General features: G+C 49.5%; 1 protein-coding gene across 1 annotated transcript in view; it reads right to left on the bottom strand.

The window, feature by feature from the left end:
• CACNA1E (calcium voltage-gated channel subunit alpha1 E) overlaps window positions 1-17,668 on the bottom strand; it is a 421,822-nt gene that overhangs the window by 121,783 nt on the left and 282,371 nt on the right. Inside the window, exon 10 of the mRNA XM_073356587.1 lies at window positions 10,100-10,203. Within this exon, the coding sequence (XP_073212688.1) occupies window positions 10,100-10,203 (104 nt within the window). The remainder of the gene's footprint in view (window positions 1-10,099; window positions 10,204-17,668) is intronic.

Here is a 17,668-nt window from a genome sequence, read left to right as displayed (position 1 = left end):
AATAATATAAAGTGAGCACTGTACACTTTGTATTCTGTGTTGTAATTGAAATCAATGTATGTGAAAATGTAGAAAACATCCAAAAAGATTTAAATAAATGGTATTTAGTTGTCTAACAATGTGAATAAAACTGTGATTAATAGCGATTAAAAAAATAATCTCATGATTAATCATGATTAATTTTTTTAATTGTTTGACAGCCCTAAGTAAAAGCTCTTGCTGCCAAATGCTGTTGGCTTTCACCTTCAGAACTGATGATCACTTTAGATAAGCTATTACCAGCAGGACAGTGGGGTGGGAGGAGGTATGGTTTCATATTCTCTGTGTATATATAAAGTCTGCTGCAGTTTCCATGGTATGCATCCGATGAAGTGAGCTGTAGCTCACGAAAGCTCATGCTCAAATAAATTGGTTAGTCTCTAAGGTGCCACAAGTACTCCTTTTCTTTTTGCGAATACAGACTAACACGGCTGTTACTCTGAAACCTTCAGAACTGTTGCCATTCATAATGAGTAAGTCCACTTGGAGGTTATTTACCAGAATATTAGACAGCAGCTCCACGCTAGCAGAGAGAGAGGGCACAACCTGCAAAGGCAATCGTACAGTGGTCAAGTTTAATGCATCGCTAAGAACCACGTAATAGCCCACCAGCAGTCCATGCCAGCACATGGGCTCGTACAGCACCCCATTGTGGACACAGTTACACAAGAAGCGCTTTGCTGGGGAGACACTTCACCCATGCTAAGACAGCCCAGCTAATTGCAGGGAAGAAATACCCTAAGAGGTTAGGAAGTAGCCTCTTGGCCAGCTAAAGGTGAAAGAAGCTGTTTCCGACTACATGCTATCTGGGTATCCATTAGGTTGTGCACCATCTTTACAGGATGGCACGCACCCTCAATAGAGGGTGAGGTCACAATTTTCATTGGTTCCTTCAAATGCATCCCACTTCCCACTGGCATCGTCTTCTCCTGAGTACGCACAAGATAGCTAACCCTTTCTGACACTGGAAGAGCAGCGAGACAGCACTGCACATCCTAGAGGAGAGGTAAAGCAGAGTGTTGGGAGCACTTTGGCAAGACTGTATTCCATATCATCTCATGATTTCACACAGCAGCCACACACGTGTGGAATAAGACAGGTGATAGGACTGAGACCTGAAGAACTGGGCCCATGACAGCTCTCAGAAAGGAGTTGCTATCTGAGAGGAAGGAGCTAATGTAATTTACCCAGCTTAATTTGATTCCATCTATCACTGGTGAGGTCCAACAGGTCAGTGAGAGCTCATGATTGAATAACGTCAAATGCTGCCAATAGCTTAATAGAGCTAAGTGTGGAAGTTTGGCCCTTGGAGAGTGCCCGTCAGCATTACAAGTTTTGTCTCCATGCCAAACCCATGTCTGAAGCGAAATTGGAAGGGCTCTTGGATCTCAAAAGAGGTGTTTGCACTGCTGGAGCTAGCCAGCCATCGATTTCTGATGGATTGTACCCAGGAAAGGAGACGTTAGAGACAGGGCATTAGTTGGCAGGTTTGTTGGAATCAGATGATAATTTTCTGAGCCCAGACCAGATCTGTGCATGTTTTGGGGATGCTGAGAGTATGTGATTTCAGAGGAAAGCATTGCGGGGCTCTATTAGAAACTACCCCTTTGGGTTCTACAAGTCACAAAGGAAAATGTCCCGGTTCACATTCGATGTCATGGCTTCCCCAGTGGCTTTCAGAATCTTTGCTTGTAAAGCTGGCCTAAAATCAGTCGGGAAAGGAGACATGGCTTCCTTCTTTGTCCCTAAAAAGAAAAGGAGGACTTGTGGCACCTTAGAGACTAACAAATTTGAAATCTTCTTTGTCCCTGACTCTACTTCCCCAGAGCTAGATAGTGTCTCAGACGCACTCAGATTGACACTCACTCCAACTGTCTCAGACACTATTCCACGAAGCAGTGCAATAGCTTGATGGAAATACTTATTTTATGTCTAGGCATTTCATCACCATAGCACCTCAATGTCCCATGCTATCTGACTGCAAATAAACCTAGATCTGTGCAAAGAGTCCGGACGTGACAGACTCCCTAGGTTTATGCAGTCTAACTATGACACTTGGGAGTTTAAAGGGAGGTTTTTGGCCTCTGGAGTACACCCCAAATACTTCCCCTAACACAACAGAAACCCTAGGCACAAAGGATGTAATATAAATTAATAAAGGCTAAAGAAGTCAAACAGCATGTGTTCTAACCACAGCCTAATGCACGCACATTTTTATGACAATCAGACTTCATCCGACTGTGCGTCCCAGATGAAGAAAAGTTTTCTACATTTTTGCCATAAAGGTCTCCACTGGGCACCTGTTAATGCTCCAGTAGTTGATATTAAGGGAACAGCCCAGATTCCCTGTCACACTGGGGCCTTGTCTCAAGTCACAGCGATGAACATTATGCCCCTCTCTCTCACAGCCATCCAACTTTCTGCTGCTCTGGAGTGAAGCTTCGCCCCCTCCTGCAGCACTGCAATGGCAACATGTGCAGGAATCAGAGTAGCAGCCATGTTAGTCTGTATTCGCAAAAAGAAAAGGAGTACTTGTGGCACCTTAGAGACTAACCAATTTATTTGAGCATAAGCTTTCGTGAGCTACAGCTCACTTCATCGGATGCATTCAGTGTAAATACTGTATTTTCCACTGAATGCATCCGATGAAGTGAGCTGTAGCTCACGAAAGCTTATGCTCAAATAAATTTGTTAAGTCTCTAAGGTGCCACAAGTACTCCTTTTCTATGTGCAGGAATGTCACACTCTCGGTCTGTTGTCTGGGCATCTTGCAAAAGCCAAATCTTCTTCACCTATCTCGGTCCTCCTGGCAGCTGAACAGGGTTGCTGTTCCCTAAGTATCTAGCACACCACTAGATCATCACCACTGCCAATTAGGCGAACCACCCACTTGCATCCCTCCCCAATACAAATCCTCCTAAGAATAAATAAACAGTGGAAATGCCAGCCAGTGCCTGGGAAGATCACTAGACAGCTATATCCAATGCAATGCAATGCAATCAGCAACGAGTTACCTTACATAGGCCCAGAACAGACAAACACCAAGACCTCAGCCTCACACAGAGCAAAGAAAGATCTGTGATCAGCAGACCCTTTGCCATCCACAGTCTTACTGCTGATGGGTCACCCAACCTGGTCTGCATCACAAACTCTTGGCTGGCTGACACTGCTGGACCAATGTGAGCTCACATTGTCTCATCTACCTACGGGACTCTAGTCGTCACACACCCAGAGCAAAGGAGGGCAAATATGGAAGCAGAATAGCCATTCCCCTCTCTTCTGGGCTCAAATGCAGGAAACATTCACTAAAAACAAAATCCTTTGAATGCATCTATTTAATCTGTGACTCCTTAGACAAGACTAACCTGGGAAATCTATAAACCTCCACACACCCACATGGTGATTAAGTTCACAAAATTCACTGCCTTGAAAGACTTTAACGTCAGTGTAGATGATGCTTCTGACAGGTTAGCCCCAAGCCTCTTATCCTAACCTTCCACACTATGTTTCTCATAGGCATATTCTGAACCAGCACAGATACCTGGATACACACTGGCCTGAATCCTAATGCTGGACATGAACATTCGTAATGCAAGAGCCACCCAGTTCCAATTGTATCACTTCCTCCTCTAGGAGGAAATAACTCCCCCTTATTGCAAGAAAGTGAGAAACCCACCCAACCCCCACTATGGTCTGCCCCCCAAAAAACTCTTGGACTTGGCCAGATTCCAGAATTTAATTATGGAAAACTCTACGCCACCAAGAGGCCACAGAGAAGAGTCAATGAAGCAATACAACCACTATCTCTGATGGCTGCTATAAAGCACTCCCATCCACCCCGTCGCATACACAGATTGCCACAGTTTTTGAACGATTTATGACAGGAAAAGAGGGGAAGAAGAAAGCTTAAGCATCAGAGGTGAAAAAATGAAGTCTGAAACAGACAAATTTGGACCAACTTTCCTACAAACCTCCATCACTGCCGTGAAGGAGGCAAAGAGAGCGTACCTCTTCCTTGCCACCCCAGACAGCAGATTTACACTCCACAGAGCCTACTGTTGTGAGGGATTACTTTTCCACATAGAGAAGATCACCCACATACGGAATTACCTCACAGACCACCAGGAACAAGCAGAAAGTGGGACCACTTCAGACATCAGCAAGAGCTGAGGGAATAACTGGTTATTTGGTTCAGTGACCAAAACAAGACATCAAAATATATATATATATCTGGTTCACTTCAAACTGAAACTGAATTTTTTGTTTTTTTCTTGCCAAAACAAAAAACTGAAAAAGTTTAGTTTTGGTCAAACGAATTGTTTGAACATCCTTTCAAAATGGCGTTTTGAAACAAAACGGTTCATTTCAAAACAAAATGTTGAAATGGGTCATTTAGACTTTTAAGAATTTTTCACCGTGTTTTATCCAGCTGAAACTATATGCCAAATTTGACACAAATTCGCCAATAGTCTCAATCGCCCCAAAACTGCATTATTCAGCGTATTTACTATTGGACTGAAAACTTTCGCCCAGATCTGTCAGCTAATCTGAGGGAAGAGTAGAAAGGACAGTTCCAATTTTCGATCCTGCACCTTGAAACATCCCAGAGCATTTTACCAGCTTCACAAACAGGAATTATTCCATCTAGTGCTGGGTAATAGCTGCCTGTGGGGTGGTATCCAACAACACTTCAGCGGTACTCATGAACTCTACAGAACCACTGAGAACGGGAAATGAAGAAGAGTACCATCATGGACTGAAACCTGAGGAGAAATGAATTAGGCATAATACCGACCTGCTAGGCTCAATATCCCGACTCTTACTTAAGTAGATCTACAGTGAGATGGGAATGTTTCATCTGAAAAATAGCACGTCTCTACCACTGCTCCCACTAGCGCTAAGCTGGGACACTGTGTTGATTGTCTGACATTAATATCGAAGAGGACTAACCATCTGGGTTTGACATAATCAGCCAGTGAATGACACCTGAGGAACACTTATCTGACATTACAGCTATTATACGCCCTCCATAACCCCCTGTTTACTATACAAATCATTATCATTATTATTATTCACGGTGTCTCAATGGTGCTCAGAGCCGACATCAAATAGTACAGGACAATGGTCATTATGTATGTTACAAAATGGAACTGCTGTTTCCGTGGTGTCCTTGTCATAACTCATTCCTTCTCCAGCTGCCTGAATGTGTTAGGTGACTAAGGATAGAAAAGGGCCCTTCCAAGCACTGAGCCACCCCAGAAACCAGAAAGGCTGCATCCATTCATTCCCAGGCATTTGGAGTGTCAAGTCATTATTGTCCTACCAGCATGACTCCATGTGTCACAACGCAGAGCAGCACATGGGGCTACGAAGCCCACACACCTGCACTGAGCTCCCCGGGCTTTACAATGGAAAGTCAGCTTGTGGGATACATTTTCTCCCCCCACATGGCTGTTCCTGGACAACCCCAGTTCAGTCCTTCTGTGCAGACCTCCGGAATGATGAAAAAGGAGGATTAGGGAGGAGATCGACTTGCTGAAGTTGTTCTCTTCTTGCTCATCTCATGCTCTAAGCCTCTGACAGTATTTCAGGACATGCCGGTGCAGTCATGGTTCATCACCATGGAGACAAGAAGCTCTGTTTCTCTTCAATCCCCAGCTAATGGGTTTCATTAAACTCCCATGTCCTCAGAGACAAGTAAAACGGTTCCAACGCTGCTGTCTGCACGCACCCGACCCCACACTCACAGCTCAGCCATACCCTGGCTCAGAACTGCACCCTGCACTCACAGAGAGCTCAGCCACCCCCTGCACTCATACACAGCTCAGCTACAGCCCGCACTCACAGCCACAGCCCACACTCAAAGAGAACTGAGCCACACCCCACACTCCCAGCCATATCCCCCAGTCCCACACAGCTCAGCCCGCCCCTGCACTCCCACACAGAAAGAGCAAACACACATAGCCACATCCTATACTCACCTCACTCTCTCACACGCAGGTTAGGGCTTCACTTGGATCTGGGGGTCTGATTCCCAGCTCGCGTAGACAGACTCACACTAGCTCCCATCAAGCTGGCATGCTGAAGATAGAAATGTAGCCAGGCAGCAGCAAGAGGCTACATGGACTCGCCACCCTGGGTGCACTCTCAGCATGGCGAGCCTGTGCTGCTGCTCACCCCTGCCCAGGCTGCACGGCTATGTTTAGCATGCTAGCTGTATGAGAGCTAGCACTGGTATGTCTATTTAGGAATCACACCCCTAGCTCCAACTGTAGACACAGCCATACACACCTCATAGCCACGCCCATGCCCTAGATCCTGATCCACAAGCTCCATAGCTAACCAGCCTGCAGCACACACTACAGGTCCCACACACTCTACTTCTATGCTCTAGCCCCCTATGCCCCACCTCCCAACACTCTCTCTGTGTGCCCACCCCCTACACCTTAAACACCCCCCCACCTGACACCCAAACTATACACCACACACTCTCCCCCCAGGAACACAACGATCCAGAACATTTTCCCTGACGGCTTTCGGCATCAAATGGGAGGCTACATTAAAACACAAACTTCACATTGAGAAGAGAACAGCCAGCCCTTCCTGCCCTCATTGCTCTGCCCCCAGTGAGATGGCTCAGCTAGAACCACCCAGGTAGAAGGAAACACTCCAATTCAGCCTCTTGCTGCCCCTGCTCCACGTCCTGCTGCCAACACCCCTTTCCAGTTCAGGATTTATCTGCACACCAGTTCTCCCTGGCTGCTGCAGCTTCACAGGCTCCTCCCGAAGCTCATGAGGCATCTGTCATGACAGCGCTGTGAGCTCTCCAGCCAAAGGAGATGCCATTCCTGGCTTTAAGAGAGATCCCAACACCAGGGCTGACTCAGACCAGCTCTTGAAAGACCCCTAGACTGCGTTTTCCATTCATATTGTGCCAACTGTCCCTGTCTAGGTTGGGTTGAGGAGCCAGACAAGAATAGAGAGAGCAAAGTATGTGTGTAGTGTTAGTAGTGACGGAACTATACGTGCTCTGGTTGGCTACTCGAAGCAACCGCCCTCTATGACCCTGTGATACCGAGACAGCGTCCCAGCCTGGTGACTCAACAGATCTTCACCCCCAGACACAAAGCATCATGTGACACTGCATCAGCCATAACAGGAAGACACGAGTGACAATCCAGGTCCAGACATCCCACGTGGAGAACTGGGGAGCTGAACCCAAAAGAATAAGCAGCCGAGTCGACTGATTGGAGCCAATGGTATTGTGTTATAAAAATGTTTCTAGTACGGTCTTTTATTAAAGCTTGTATCTGAACTTAACGATCATTATGAGACATGTGCAGAGCATAGTTATGAATTCATGTATATATAGAGAACTGAGCTCATAAACTTCGGCTCCACCTCACAGCAGGACAGTGAGCAATCAGACAAGGCGAAGTACCCTCCAAACCAGGTATTTACACAAAACCAGACACGTAATGAATAATGATCCATTGAACAATCCAGGAAAAGACAATGCTGGGCCACTGAAGTTATTGGAAAGACATTGAGAGACCTGAGGATTTTCCCACTTTGAATATCTATAATGACTGAAGAAAATAAACCTGCAAATCCCTTAACTATGGAAGGGTTTGGAAGTAAAAGGCATTCAGAACTTGAGGGACAGCCTGTAGGCAGGAAGCTATCCATGAAAGGCTGCTGGGTACGCTGGGAAATTGTTCAATGGCAATAGATAGTTTGTATTAGCGAAGGGATTTTATCTAATACAGAAGTAAAGTCTGAGGTTGCATCTTTTATGTTTCTTTTCTGTGTAACCGGTATGTGTTTGCTCTCCCCTACTATTTCATCTCTGAATTTGTGGTTTTTCTAGTAAATAAACCTTGTGTTTATTTTTATCCCAAGCAGGTCTCAGTGTGCAAACTGTGTGCAGTGTGGGGACCAAAGCGAACTGATAACTGGGGGGCTGGTTTCACACCTTCGGGGCAGGGGAGGCAAACCAGAGGGGAAAGGTCTGAGTGTCCAGTAATTAAGAACTTAGGGAGGACAGATTTGGGGAGACTCGGCACTGAAATGGCCATTGGGGTCACCCCGCCAGGAGTAACTGGGCTGGTGGAAGCCAGGATGAGACCTTGTGCTTGTGGGCAGGCTGCTGGTGTTGGCGCTTTCAGCCACAGCAGCACAGCATTAAGTCACCCCAGGGTTACAGGGCAGATGGTGACAGAACCCCTTCCTGGTCTGGGTGAGCCTCCAAACACCACAATGAGGCAGTAGCAGCTGGCTGTATGGCACCAGAGAGTGAGCCCGTTACATTATGTGTCTCTTGTCTTTTAGCACGGCTTGGGAGATTCAGAAAGGCTGGAAATAGGCTGAGCTTTCACATCATACCAGAGGCTGGGTGGAGTGACAGGGCCCAGAAGCCCGCCTGCTAGGCAAATGACCGACTGTGTGACCAACCTGGGGCATCCTCCTCCCCCGGAGAAGCTACTGAGATGTGTGGAGCTGGTGCGCTGAGGATTAGCAGGGAAGGTGGTGTGGAGGGCAGAAGTCTGTGTCATGCACTAAGCCGAGTAGAGAGAATGTCCAGCATGGTGAGACAAAGCCAACTCTAAACCTAGTTTCAGAGTAGCAGCCAGGTTAGTCTGTATTCACAAAAAGAAAAGGAGGACTTGTGGCACCTTCGGGACTAACCAATTTATTTGAGCATAAGCTTTTGTGAGCTACAGCTCACTTCATCGGATGCATGTTTTCTTCTTTGGAAAAGTAAACGTCTGGTGAGACTGGGGCCATGTCAAGGGAACTGTGCGTGGTCGATAATTGCAAGTGGCATTTGATGCTCCAGAGACACTTATACCATAATACAAAACATCCTGCCCAGACCAAAAGAGGACTGGCCAGCAGCAACAGCGGTACAATCACATTGACGAGCTGGGAGGGACCAGGAGGCATGAGATACGTTAGTCTTGCTGATACAGCTGCATCAAGGGGGCCTTTCTCACTCCACTAGTGGCTGCACTTCTGAGCAGGCAGCCGTGGAGGGAACAATGCAGCTATGAGCAAGTTCTCTGCTATTCACAGATTCCAAGGCCAGAAGGGACCACTGTGATCATCTAGCCTGATCTCCTGTACAGCACAGGCCATAGAGCTTCCCCAAAATAATTCATAGAGTGTGTCCTTCAGAAAAATATGCCGTTGTGATTTAACAATCGTCAGTGATGGAGAATCCACCGTGACCCTGGGGAAATTGTTCCAGTGGTTAATTCCTCCCACTGTTAAAAATGTACACCTTATTTCCGGTCTGCATTTGTCTAGCTTCAACTTCCAGCCATTGGAACGTGTTAGACCTTTCTCTCCTTGATTGAAGAGCCCAATATGAAATATTTGTTCACCATGCAGGTACTCAGAGACTGTCATCAAGTTATTCCTTAATGTTCTCTTTGCTAAGCTAAATACACTGAGCTCCTTGAGTCAATCTACCCCAGTTTCTCCTGTTAACACATCCCAGGATCACTTTAGCCCTTTTGGCCACAGCATCACACTGGGAGCTCATGTTCAGCTGATTATTCACCACAACCCCCAAATCTTTTTCAGGGTCTCTGCTTCCCAGGAGAGAGTCCTGCATCCCCTAATATGGCCTGCATACTTTATATCTAGATGTCTACATTTACATTTAGCCATGTTAAAAAAACACATTCTTTGCTTGTGCCAATTTACTGAGCGATCCAGATCATTCTGTCCTCTTCATTATCTACCACTCCCCCAGTTTTTGTGTCATCTGCAAACTTGATCAGTGATGATTTTATGTTTTCTTCCAGGTCAATGATACAAAAGTTAAGTAGCTTATGGACAAGAACAGATCTCTTTGGGACCCCACTAGAAACACTATTGCAGGCCAAGCCTTCCCCAGGAGGAGTCACTGAAGGGAAAGCTGAAGGAGGGCTGAGCACGAGGAAGCTCCCAAATACCCCAGTGCTAATCCAAGAGCAACCAGTGATTGGGTCAGGACACAGCAGGGTTAACAGGGGTTAATGGACCCAAAAGAAGGGGAAAGCAGCTTGCTTACCCGGAAAGCACTCCCAGGACAAGGTTAAGAACAAAGAAGGAGCCGATGATGATGAGGGGGATGAAGTACAGCCAGTTCCAGGTGGCTCCTAAGGCATCATTGGTCTGAAAGGGAAAAAAAAAAAACAGCGTTACACTTTATTCCACCTCTGTGTGACCATGAAGGGCTCCGGTTACTTCATCCCCCAGGGTCTATAACCAGGGCCCTGTGTGCCCCGGGATTCCACAGCCACGGAGCCATCTGCAGAATCCTGCATGTTGCCCAAGTGCCATAGAACTGGCTATTCCACCCTCCCACCCCATGTAATTCATTGAAGTTGCCATTTGGTACCCAGCACTGGATGGAAGCCTTTGCTCCCTGCCTCCACCCTGCCTGTGCTGTCCTGTACTGTCCCTGTCAGGTGCAGCTCACCAGCACAGGCCCCCTGGTATGGCCCTTTAAAGGGCAGAGCAGGAGCCAGAGAGGGAGAAACTGGCTTGGCATCTTCCTGTCCTGAGCCAAGAGCACATCCAGACCTGCCCTGATCCAGCTAGGGAGGAGCCACTTGTCGCACCTTGGAGCGGTGTTGTTTGGAGCTCTCACCACCAGGCTGGATTAGGCTGAGGAGCTGTGCCATGCTCAGACAGCTCTGCTCCCCGCTCAGCCCTGATGGATATGGGCAGGGGTTTGGGGAGCCATGGTATCTGCAGAGCAGCACCACAGCAGGCCTGAGAAGGAGAACTGAGGCTTGGGAGGGAAGCTGCTCTAAACTGGCTCAGCTGCCCTTGTTTCCCCAGGGACTGTGCAGCAGTGACCTGCGGTGGGGCTGGGGGGCTGGGCTCAGAGCTGGGCCGGGTGGTAGCGAGGTTGAGAAGAAAAGGAGGACTTGTGGCACCTTAGAGACTAATCAATTTATTTGAGCATAAGCTTTCGTGAGCTACAGCTCACTTCATCGGAGGTTGAGAAGGGAACTGGAGCTGTGAGCGTTAGAACTGGCCTGCATGGAAAGCACTGAGTGCCCAGCACAGAACACCTTATGTGGTGCTGAGCTGCTGCTGGCTTATGAGCTTCCTGGACAGTCAATGCTCAAAGCTCTGCATGCCAAGCCGCAGCAGCCTGGAGGGAAAGAGAAAGGTTGGTGCCCGCTCTGACACTGCACACAGTGGCATACAGCCAGAATCCCAGCTCTGTCTTTATGCCAAATCTTTACACAAACATCAGGAGCTGGGCACTTGGGGGTTTGCATGCAAACTCTTACAGAGTCCCAGTTCCTCTGCTTTTGTTCCAGTGCTTTTCCCCAAGCCTCTCCCTCCAGTCATGTCCCAAGGGAAGGGAGGGGAGCTAAACTGATTCATTAGCTGGGCTGGCTCCTGGCAGCAGGCTGCCTGCTGAGCTGGGCTGGGGTGCGAAGGGGACGGATACTGCAGGCAGTAGGCTGGAGGCTGTGCCAGAGAATTTAGGGGGCCTTGCCCCATAATACACGGGGCCTTGGCTATTGCACTGCCCTACGGAAGCACAGGTCAAATAACAAACAAATGAGTATTGCTCATGTCTGAGTCTCCTGGAATAGAGCTAAGGCGGCTGGACACCCTGGCTGCAATGGAGAGAATGGCACCACGTTAGCTGCAGGACGTCAGACTAGATCAGGGGTAGGCAACCTATGCGGCACGTGAGCTGATTTTCAGTGGCACTCACACTGCCCGGGTCCTGGCCACAGGACTGGGGGGCTCTGCATTTTAATTTAATTTTAAAGGAAGCTTCTTAAACATTTTAAAAACCTTATTTACTTTTACATACAACAATAGTTTAGTTATATATTAAAGACTTATAGAAAGAGACCTTCTAAAAACGTTAACATGTATTACTGGCACGCAAAACCTTAAATTAGAGCAAATAAATGAAGACTCGGCACACCACTTCTGAAAGGTTGCCGACCCCTGGACCAGATGATCACGATGGTCCCTTCTGGTCTGAAAATCTCTGAGTCTATGAGCTCAAGTATGGCCACAGACACTACCGGTCCTACCAAACAATGTTTTATCTTGATCCAAATAAAGGATGGAGAATCGTACCCAGAGACAGAGTGTCTCAGCAGGCCACGCCTTGGCATACTAGAGAAGGCAGCTGAAATCTGCTCCATTATATGCAAACCAGGGGAGGTTCTCAGTCTTCTGACACATAGCGAATGCTGCTCTCCAAGGGAAAGAATGGGCACAGCTCCAGCCCAAGTCTTCCCCTAAAACGGGTCATCCCATGCACATGAACCAGGAACCCCTCTTCTCTTCCCCACCTCTACTGCAGTTCTGTGCTCTCTGCCCTAGTGTGACAAGAAAGCGGCAGTCTCATTACGGCTTGGGACCTCTAGCGTTCCTCCAACACAACCTTCCTCCTCTGGACAGGAACATGGAGCCAGGACTTGTGCCAAAGGAGGGAACTGGCAGACACATGGCTCCTCTCCTCGTTATCCCAAAAGAAATTGACTGATGACCAGAACTGTCTGAGAGGAGGGAGGAAGGTTGCAGTTTGACTCACGTATTGCTCTTCTGGATGTGCAGATGATAATGCTGTCTCAGGCCAGGCATGGAGCAGACAAGTGCTGTGTAAACTTCACCCGCACAGCTCTGCCAGTCTGACCCACAGAGCAGCCTCTGCCACTCCAATCCTGGCCCCGTCACACTGTTCTGCTGGCGCCCCTCAGGGCTGACTTGCAGCATCTCCTTGCTATTCCAGGGCCAGCCCCCTCAGAACTGCTGTATAAATACATCTCCTAGGTGACCTTCAGCACCCTCTGCTCTTCCAGCCCTGTTGTTTCTGATAACAAAGCTCAATCACCGCCCCATTATTTCAGAGCTGAGCCTCTCGTACACACAATGCTGCCAGTGTACTCTGTGAGCTGAGGAAGTGGGTGAATACCTAGGACCAAGCTCAGCCAGCTCATTTCACACACTGAGAGTCTAGATTGGGAAGCTATTTCCCTACTCCATCACCTAGAACCCCTCAGAAGGCCTCCCACTAACTGAATAGCAGCAGAGACTCGGACTGCTGACAGCATCTGCCTGAGCCAGTCACCTCAGCGGAGGTCAGGGAGTCCTCCCCTGCCCCACAGGACAGGAACACGCTCTCGGTGCTCCTCGCTCAGTACAGACAGGGATTCACAGTGCCAAACCCAGGCTGAAATGTTGTGCCTCTGCCCTTTCCTCCTCCACCAGTCCCACACTGCCATCTCAAAGCTGGGGTAAAAACTCTTCCTCCCCACAGAGCCTGGATTCTAGCTATACACCATCGTAGGCAGTGCAAGTATTGGCACCCAGCCCTCTCTGTCACCTCCCCTCCATCCCACCGCAGCTGACCAAACTTGGGGATACAGACACTGTTGGTCCCCGCATTATGACCTGACAGGTGGGTGGATGGGGACACATTTCCTCCTCTCTCCCCACTATAATCACACCTATCATTGTAATGGCCTCCCACTAGGGTGCGACCAGCCTGCGTGGAGGGGTGGGAGTCAGGTTTCACATTACAATTAAGGAAGAGATAAGCAACTTCATTGCATAGAATTCTTCCCTCTCAACCCGGGCCACGCTTCACAGATGCAAACACTGTGGGTTTTGTATTGCTTAGCATGGTGTAGACAAGAAAAGAGAGCCCAGAATGAAGTCAGGCGGGGAACGTGCAAAGAGAAAAACCTCACATTCCGCTCTGTGCATGGCTTCAGGCCTTACCTCCTTGGAGAGAAGGATGGGTCTCAGCTGCCGTGTTTGGATGGGATGGAAACTTCTCTAGAGTCCAACAGTGTTTGGATTTGGTATTTTGCTCCATCCCATCCAAACACAGCAGCTGAGACCCATTCTTCTCTCCAAGGAGGTAAGGCCTGAAGCCATGCACAGAGCGGAATGTGAGGTTTTTCTCTTTGCACGTTCCCCGTCTGACTTCATTCTGGGCTCTCTTTTGTCTCGTCCATACCATGCTAAGCAATACAAAACCCACAGTGTTTGCATCTGTAAAGCGTGGCCCGGGTTGAGAAGGAAGAATTCTATGCAATGAAGTTGGCATCTCAGCTAGAGGCTGCCAATGTTTGTCTTTCTAGTTTGGGGTTATTCCAAGCACACATCTAGTCTGATCATGTCGTTGTTAATAGCATATCAACCGTCCTGCATTATGGACTCACTGGTGAGACTCAGAGGAACAGAAAGAGAAGATGCCAGCGCCCAGGAGAGCACTAACGACAGGGCCAAACCATATCAGCTTTAAAGGCTTCTAGAGAGCACCGCTCCGTAACATCTCAATACAATTATTCACTGAGCCTTTTAATAAAGCAGTGCCCCATCTCCACCTCACTGCCACTTCCTAGTTCCCATTCGTCCTCTTCTCAAGTCATCTGCGCATGACGCCGGCCTGAGCAGTGATGCGGCAAAACGTGACCGTCTGTGGGAGGTGGCATCAATCTTGTTGGAATGAAAGATTCTTTTTTTCCTAACGCTAATTAAGCCCTCATTTTCATCTGACTCATCGGCAGTGCATCTCCAGATCAGCCAGGGTAGGAGCCACCGCGAGTCTCTTCAAAAAGAAAAGTAATCTCCAAAGATTGGAAGAACAGGCCAAAAAAAAAAAAAAATCTCCGAGGGGGGAAAAAGCCCCCTTCTTAACGGGAGATGACAAATTGCCGGCTAAAACCCCTGAGCTGTGACATTGGTTCCTCACTTTCTGTGCCTCCCAGCCCTGCCTTGCCTCCCAAAGGCTTTTAATGAAAGTGAAGCCAATGCACTAAATCAGGGGTGGGCAAACTTTTTGGCCTGAGGGCCACATCAGGGTTGCAAAAGTGTATGGAGGGCCAGGTAGAGAAGGCTGTTCCTCCCCAAACAGCCTGGCCCTACCCCCTATCCAACACTTCCCGCTTCCCACCCCCTGACTGCCCTCCTCAGAACCCCTGACCCATCCAACCCCCCTTGCTCTTGTCCCCTAACTGCCCCCTCCCCGGGACCCCCCCGCCCTGACAGGCCCCCCGGGATTCCCACCCCCTATCCAACCCCTCTGCCCCGACTGCCCCGACCCCTATCCACACCCCCTCCCCCGATAGGCTGCCCGGGACTCCCATGCTTATCCAACCCCATCATTCCCCGTCTCGATCCCCCGAGAACCTCCGCCCCATCCAACATCCCCCTGCTCCCTGTCCCCTGACTGCCCCGACCCCATCCACACCCCCACCCCTAACCACCCCCCAGGACTCCCTGCCCCTTATCCAACCCCCCGGCCCCAGCCCCTTTACCATTCCGCTCAGAGCAGCATGTTTGGCAGCCGCACCACCCAACCTGAGCCAGGCACGCAGCCCCGCTGCCCTGCAGGAGCACGCAGCCCCGCCACCCAGAGCACTGCCCGCGTGGTGGCATGGCTGCAGGGGAGGGGGGACAGCAGGGGAGGGGCCAGGGGCTAGCCTCCCCGACCAGGAGCTCAGGGGCCGAGCAGGATGGTCCCGCAGGCCATAGTTTGCCCACCTCTGCTCTAAATGCTCCTGAAAAGACCGAATCAAGGCTTTGAAGCAGCTCCTGCCGTCAACCCAGAACAGACTGTGACACTGAGTGTTGGGAGGTAGTGAAAAAGGGCCAAATGGGACTACATCCCCTGTCCAGGAGGCAGGCAGCCCATTCCCTGATCCCCCCCAAGACAGCGCCACTGTACATCACTGCCTTTCTCTCTGCCCTAATACCTGCTTGCTGATGCTCCCAGGCTTTGTGTCTCTCTCTTGTTGTCTCTGCCTTGCTTTCCTCACCTGCAGACTCTAATTACTGAGAGTGACACACAAACGAGAGGGGGATCATGACAGACGGTGAAAGCAGCTTGGGGGCGGCGGTGCACCTGTGCCGGGAAAATGGTCTCAATTACCAGCCATTTCAGCCGTGACGCAGCAGCAATGTTTTCTTTGACGAACGTGCCCAGCTGGGGGCGGTGCCACTTCTTGAAGTAAACAGTCACACACGGCAATTATCACATTAACCTCCGGAGGGGAGTGCGGGAGAGATGGGCGGATGGATGAGGTGGCGGTGGCGGAGCGGGGATTAGAACCCGTGTCTCTCCACGCTTTGCAGGCAGCGCAAAGAGGGGCGTCTCCTGCCTTTCCCAAGTCCTTTGGGGAAGACGGGTAATCAAAGCCAGATGAGAGGAGAAGCCCAATTCGTAAAGCACCGGAAAAATGGAAGCAAAGCTCCCATCTCTCCAAAGGCAGCTGCCCTCAGCCAGGCTGGGCTTGGGTGAGAGGCATAGGTTCATTCCTCTTCCAGTCCTTCACACGTCTCTCCAAAGGACCCTGCAATTTGAGAGCTCTCCTTGTTCCCTTGATATCCTCCCTTCCCAGCATGTCCCTGTGCCCTGCTGCTCACCATGGCTTGGAAAGATGGATCGGGGGAGCCATCCCTTCCCTGCCCCTACTGACAAGCACCATGCTTCTTCCCAATGGCCTAGCTCTCAGACAGACCCTCCCACCCCCCACCCCCATGGTAACAATCAGTCTCACCTCCAGCTGGCCTCCCAGCCTCCAAGCTTCCCCCTTCACACATGTTCTTTGTGGGAATCAGCCTGAGGCCCTCACAAAGCTAAGATGGCATGGGGCTCTCCTGAGCAGTGGCCTGAGCCAGACAGCTGCCTCCTAACTGGAGCTTGCTGGGGAGGCCAGCTGGGGAGTGACTACAGAGAATTCTTTCCCAGGTGTCTGGCTGGTGGATCTTGCCCACATGAACTGGTTGCCAGATTTGGGGTTGGGAAGCAATTTTCCCCCAGGTTAGATTGGCAGAGACCCCGGGGGTTTTTGCTTTCTTCTGCCACATGAGGCACGGATCACTTGCAGGTTTGAACTAATGTAAACGGTGGATTCTCTGTAACTTGAAGAGTTTAAATCATGATTTGAGGATTTCAGTAACTCAGCCAGAGATTAGGGGCCTGTTACAGGAGTGGGTGGGTGAGGTTCTGTGGCCTGCAATGTGCAGGAGGTCAGACTAGATGATCATGATAGTCCCTTCTGGCCTTGATGTTCATGAGTCTATAACGAGAGGCAGTATCTAGGGGTAGACACGGGTGTTGGGTGGGAGCTCCAGGCACCGCGACAACTGATAGAAGCAAACCTCTGGAAAGTTAGGAGTCTGGGGTGTGCTGAGCATGAGAGTGGTTGGATCCTTACCCAGACCCCCTCATCTAGGCCCACTCAGCCACTCCCAGCCCCAGCTAGAACCAGGAAAGGTAACGGTGCACAGGAATGAATCACAACGAGGGGCAGAGTTGATCAAAATCTTTCAAAGCTTGAAAGCACAGAGGTCCTGTCTGAGATTGGGGTGACAACTGTTTCACTCATCCCTAATATTGACATGGCCTTTTGCATTAAGCTACCTTCTCCCCCACCCCAGTGTAGGTGAGGAGACACCCTGGCCGTTACTAGATGATTAAGGCAGCATGGCCTAGTGGGTAGGGCACTTGACTGGGGTCCATTCCCAGCTCTGAGCAAATCACTTCACATCTCTATTTCCCTCTCTGTGTTGCCCATTTTGACTGTAAGCTTTTTGGGGCAGGGACTGACTTGCTCTGTGTTCAGACAGCATCTCACAC

Source organism: Lepidochelys kempii, chromosome 8 (genome assembly GCF_965140265.1).
Source record: "Lepidochelys kempii isolate rLepKem1 chromosome 8, rLepKem1.hap2, whole genome shotgun sequence".
NCBI lineage: Eukaryota > Metazoa > Chordata > Testudines > Cheloniidae > Lepidochelys > Lepidochelys kempii.
The sequence above is the reverse complement of the archived record's forward strand: the minus strand, read 5'-3'. Positions and strand labels throughout refer to the sequence as shown.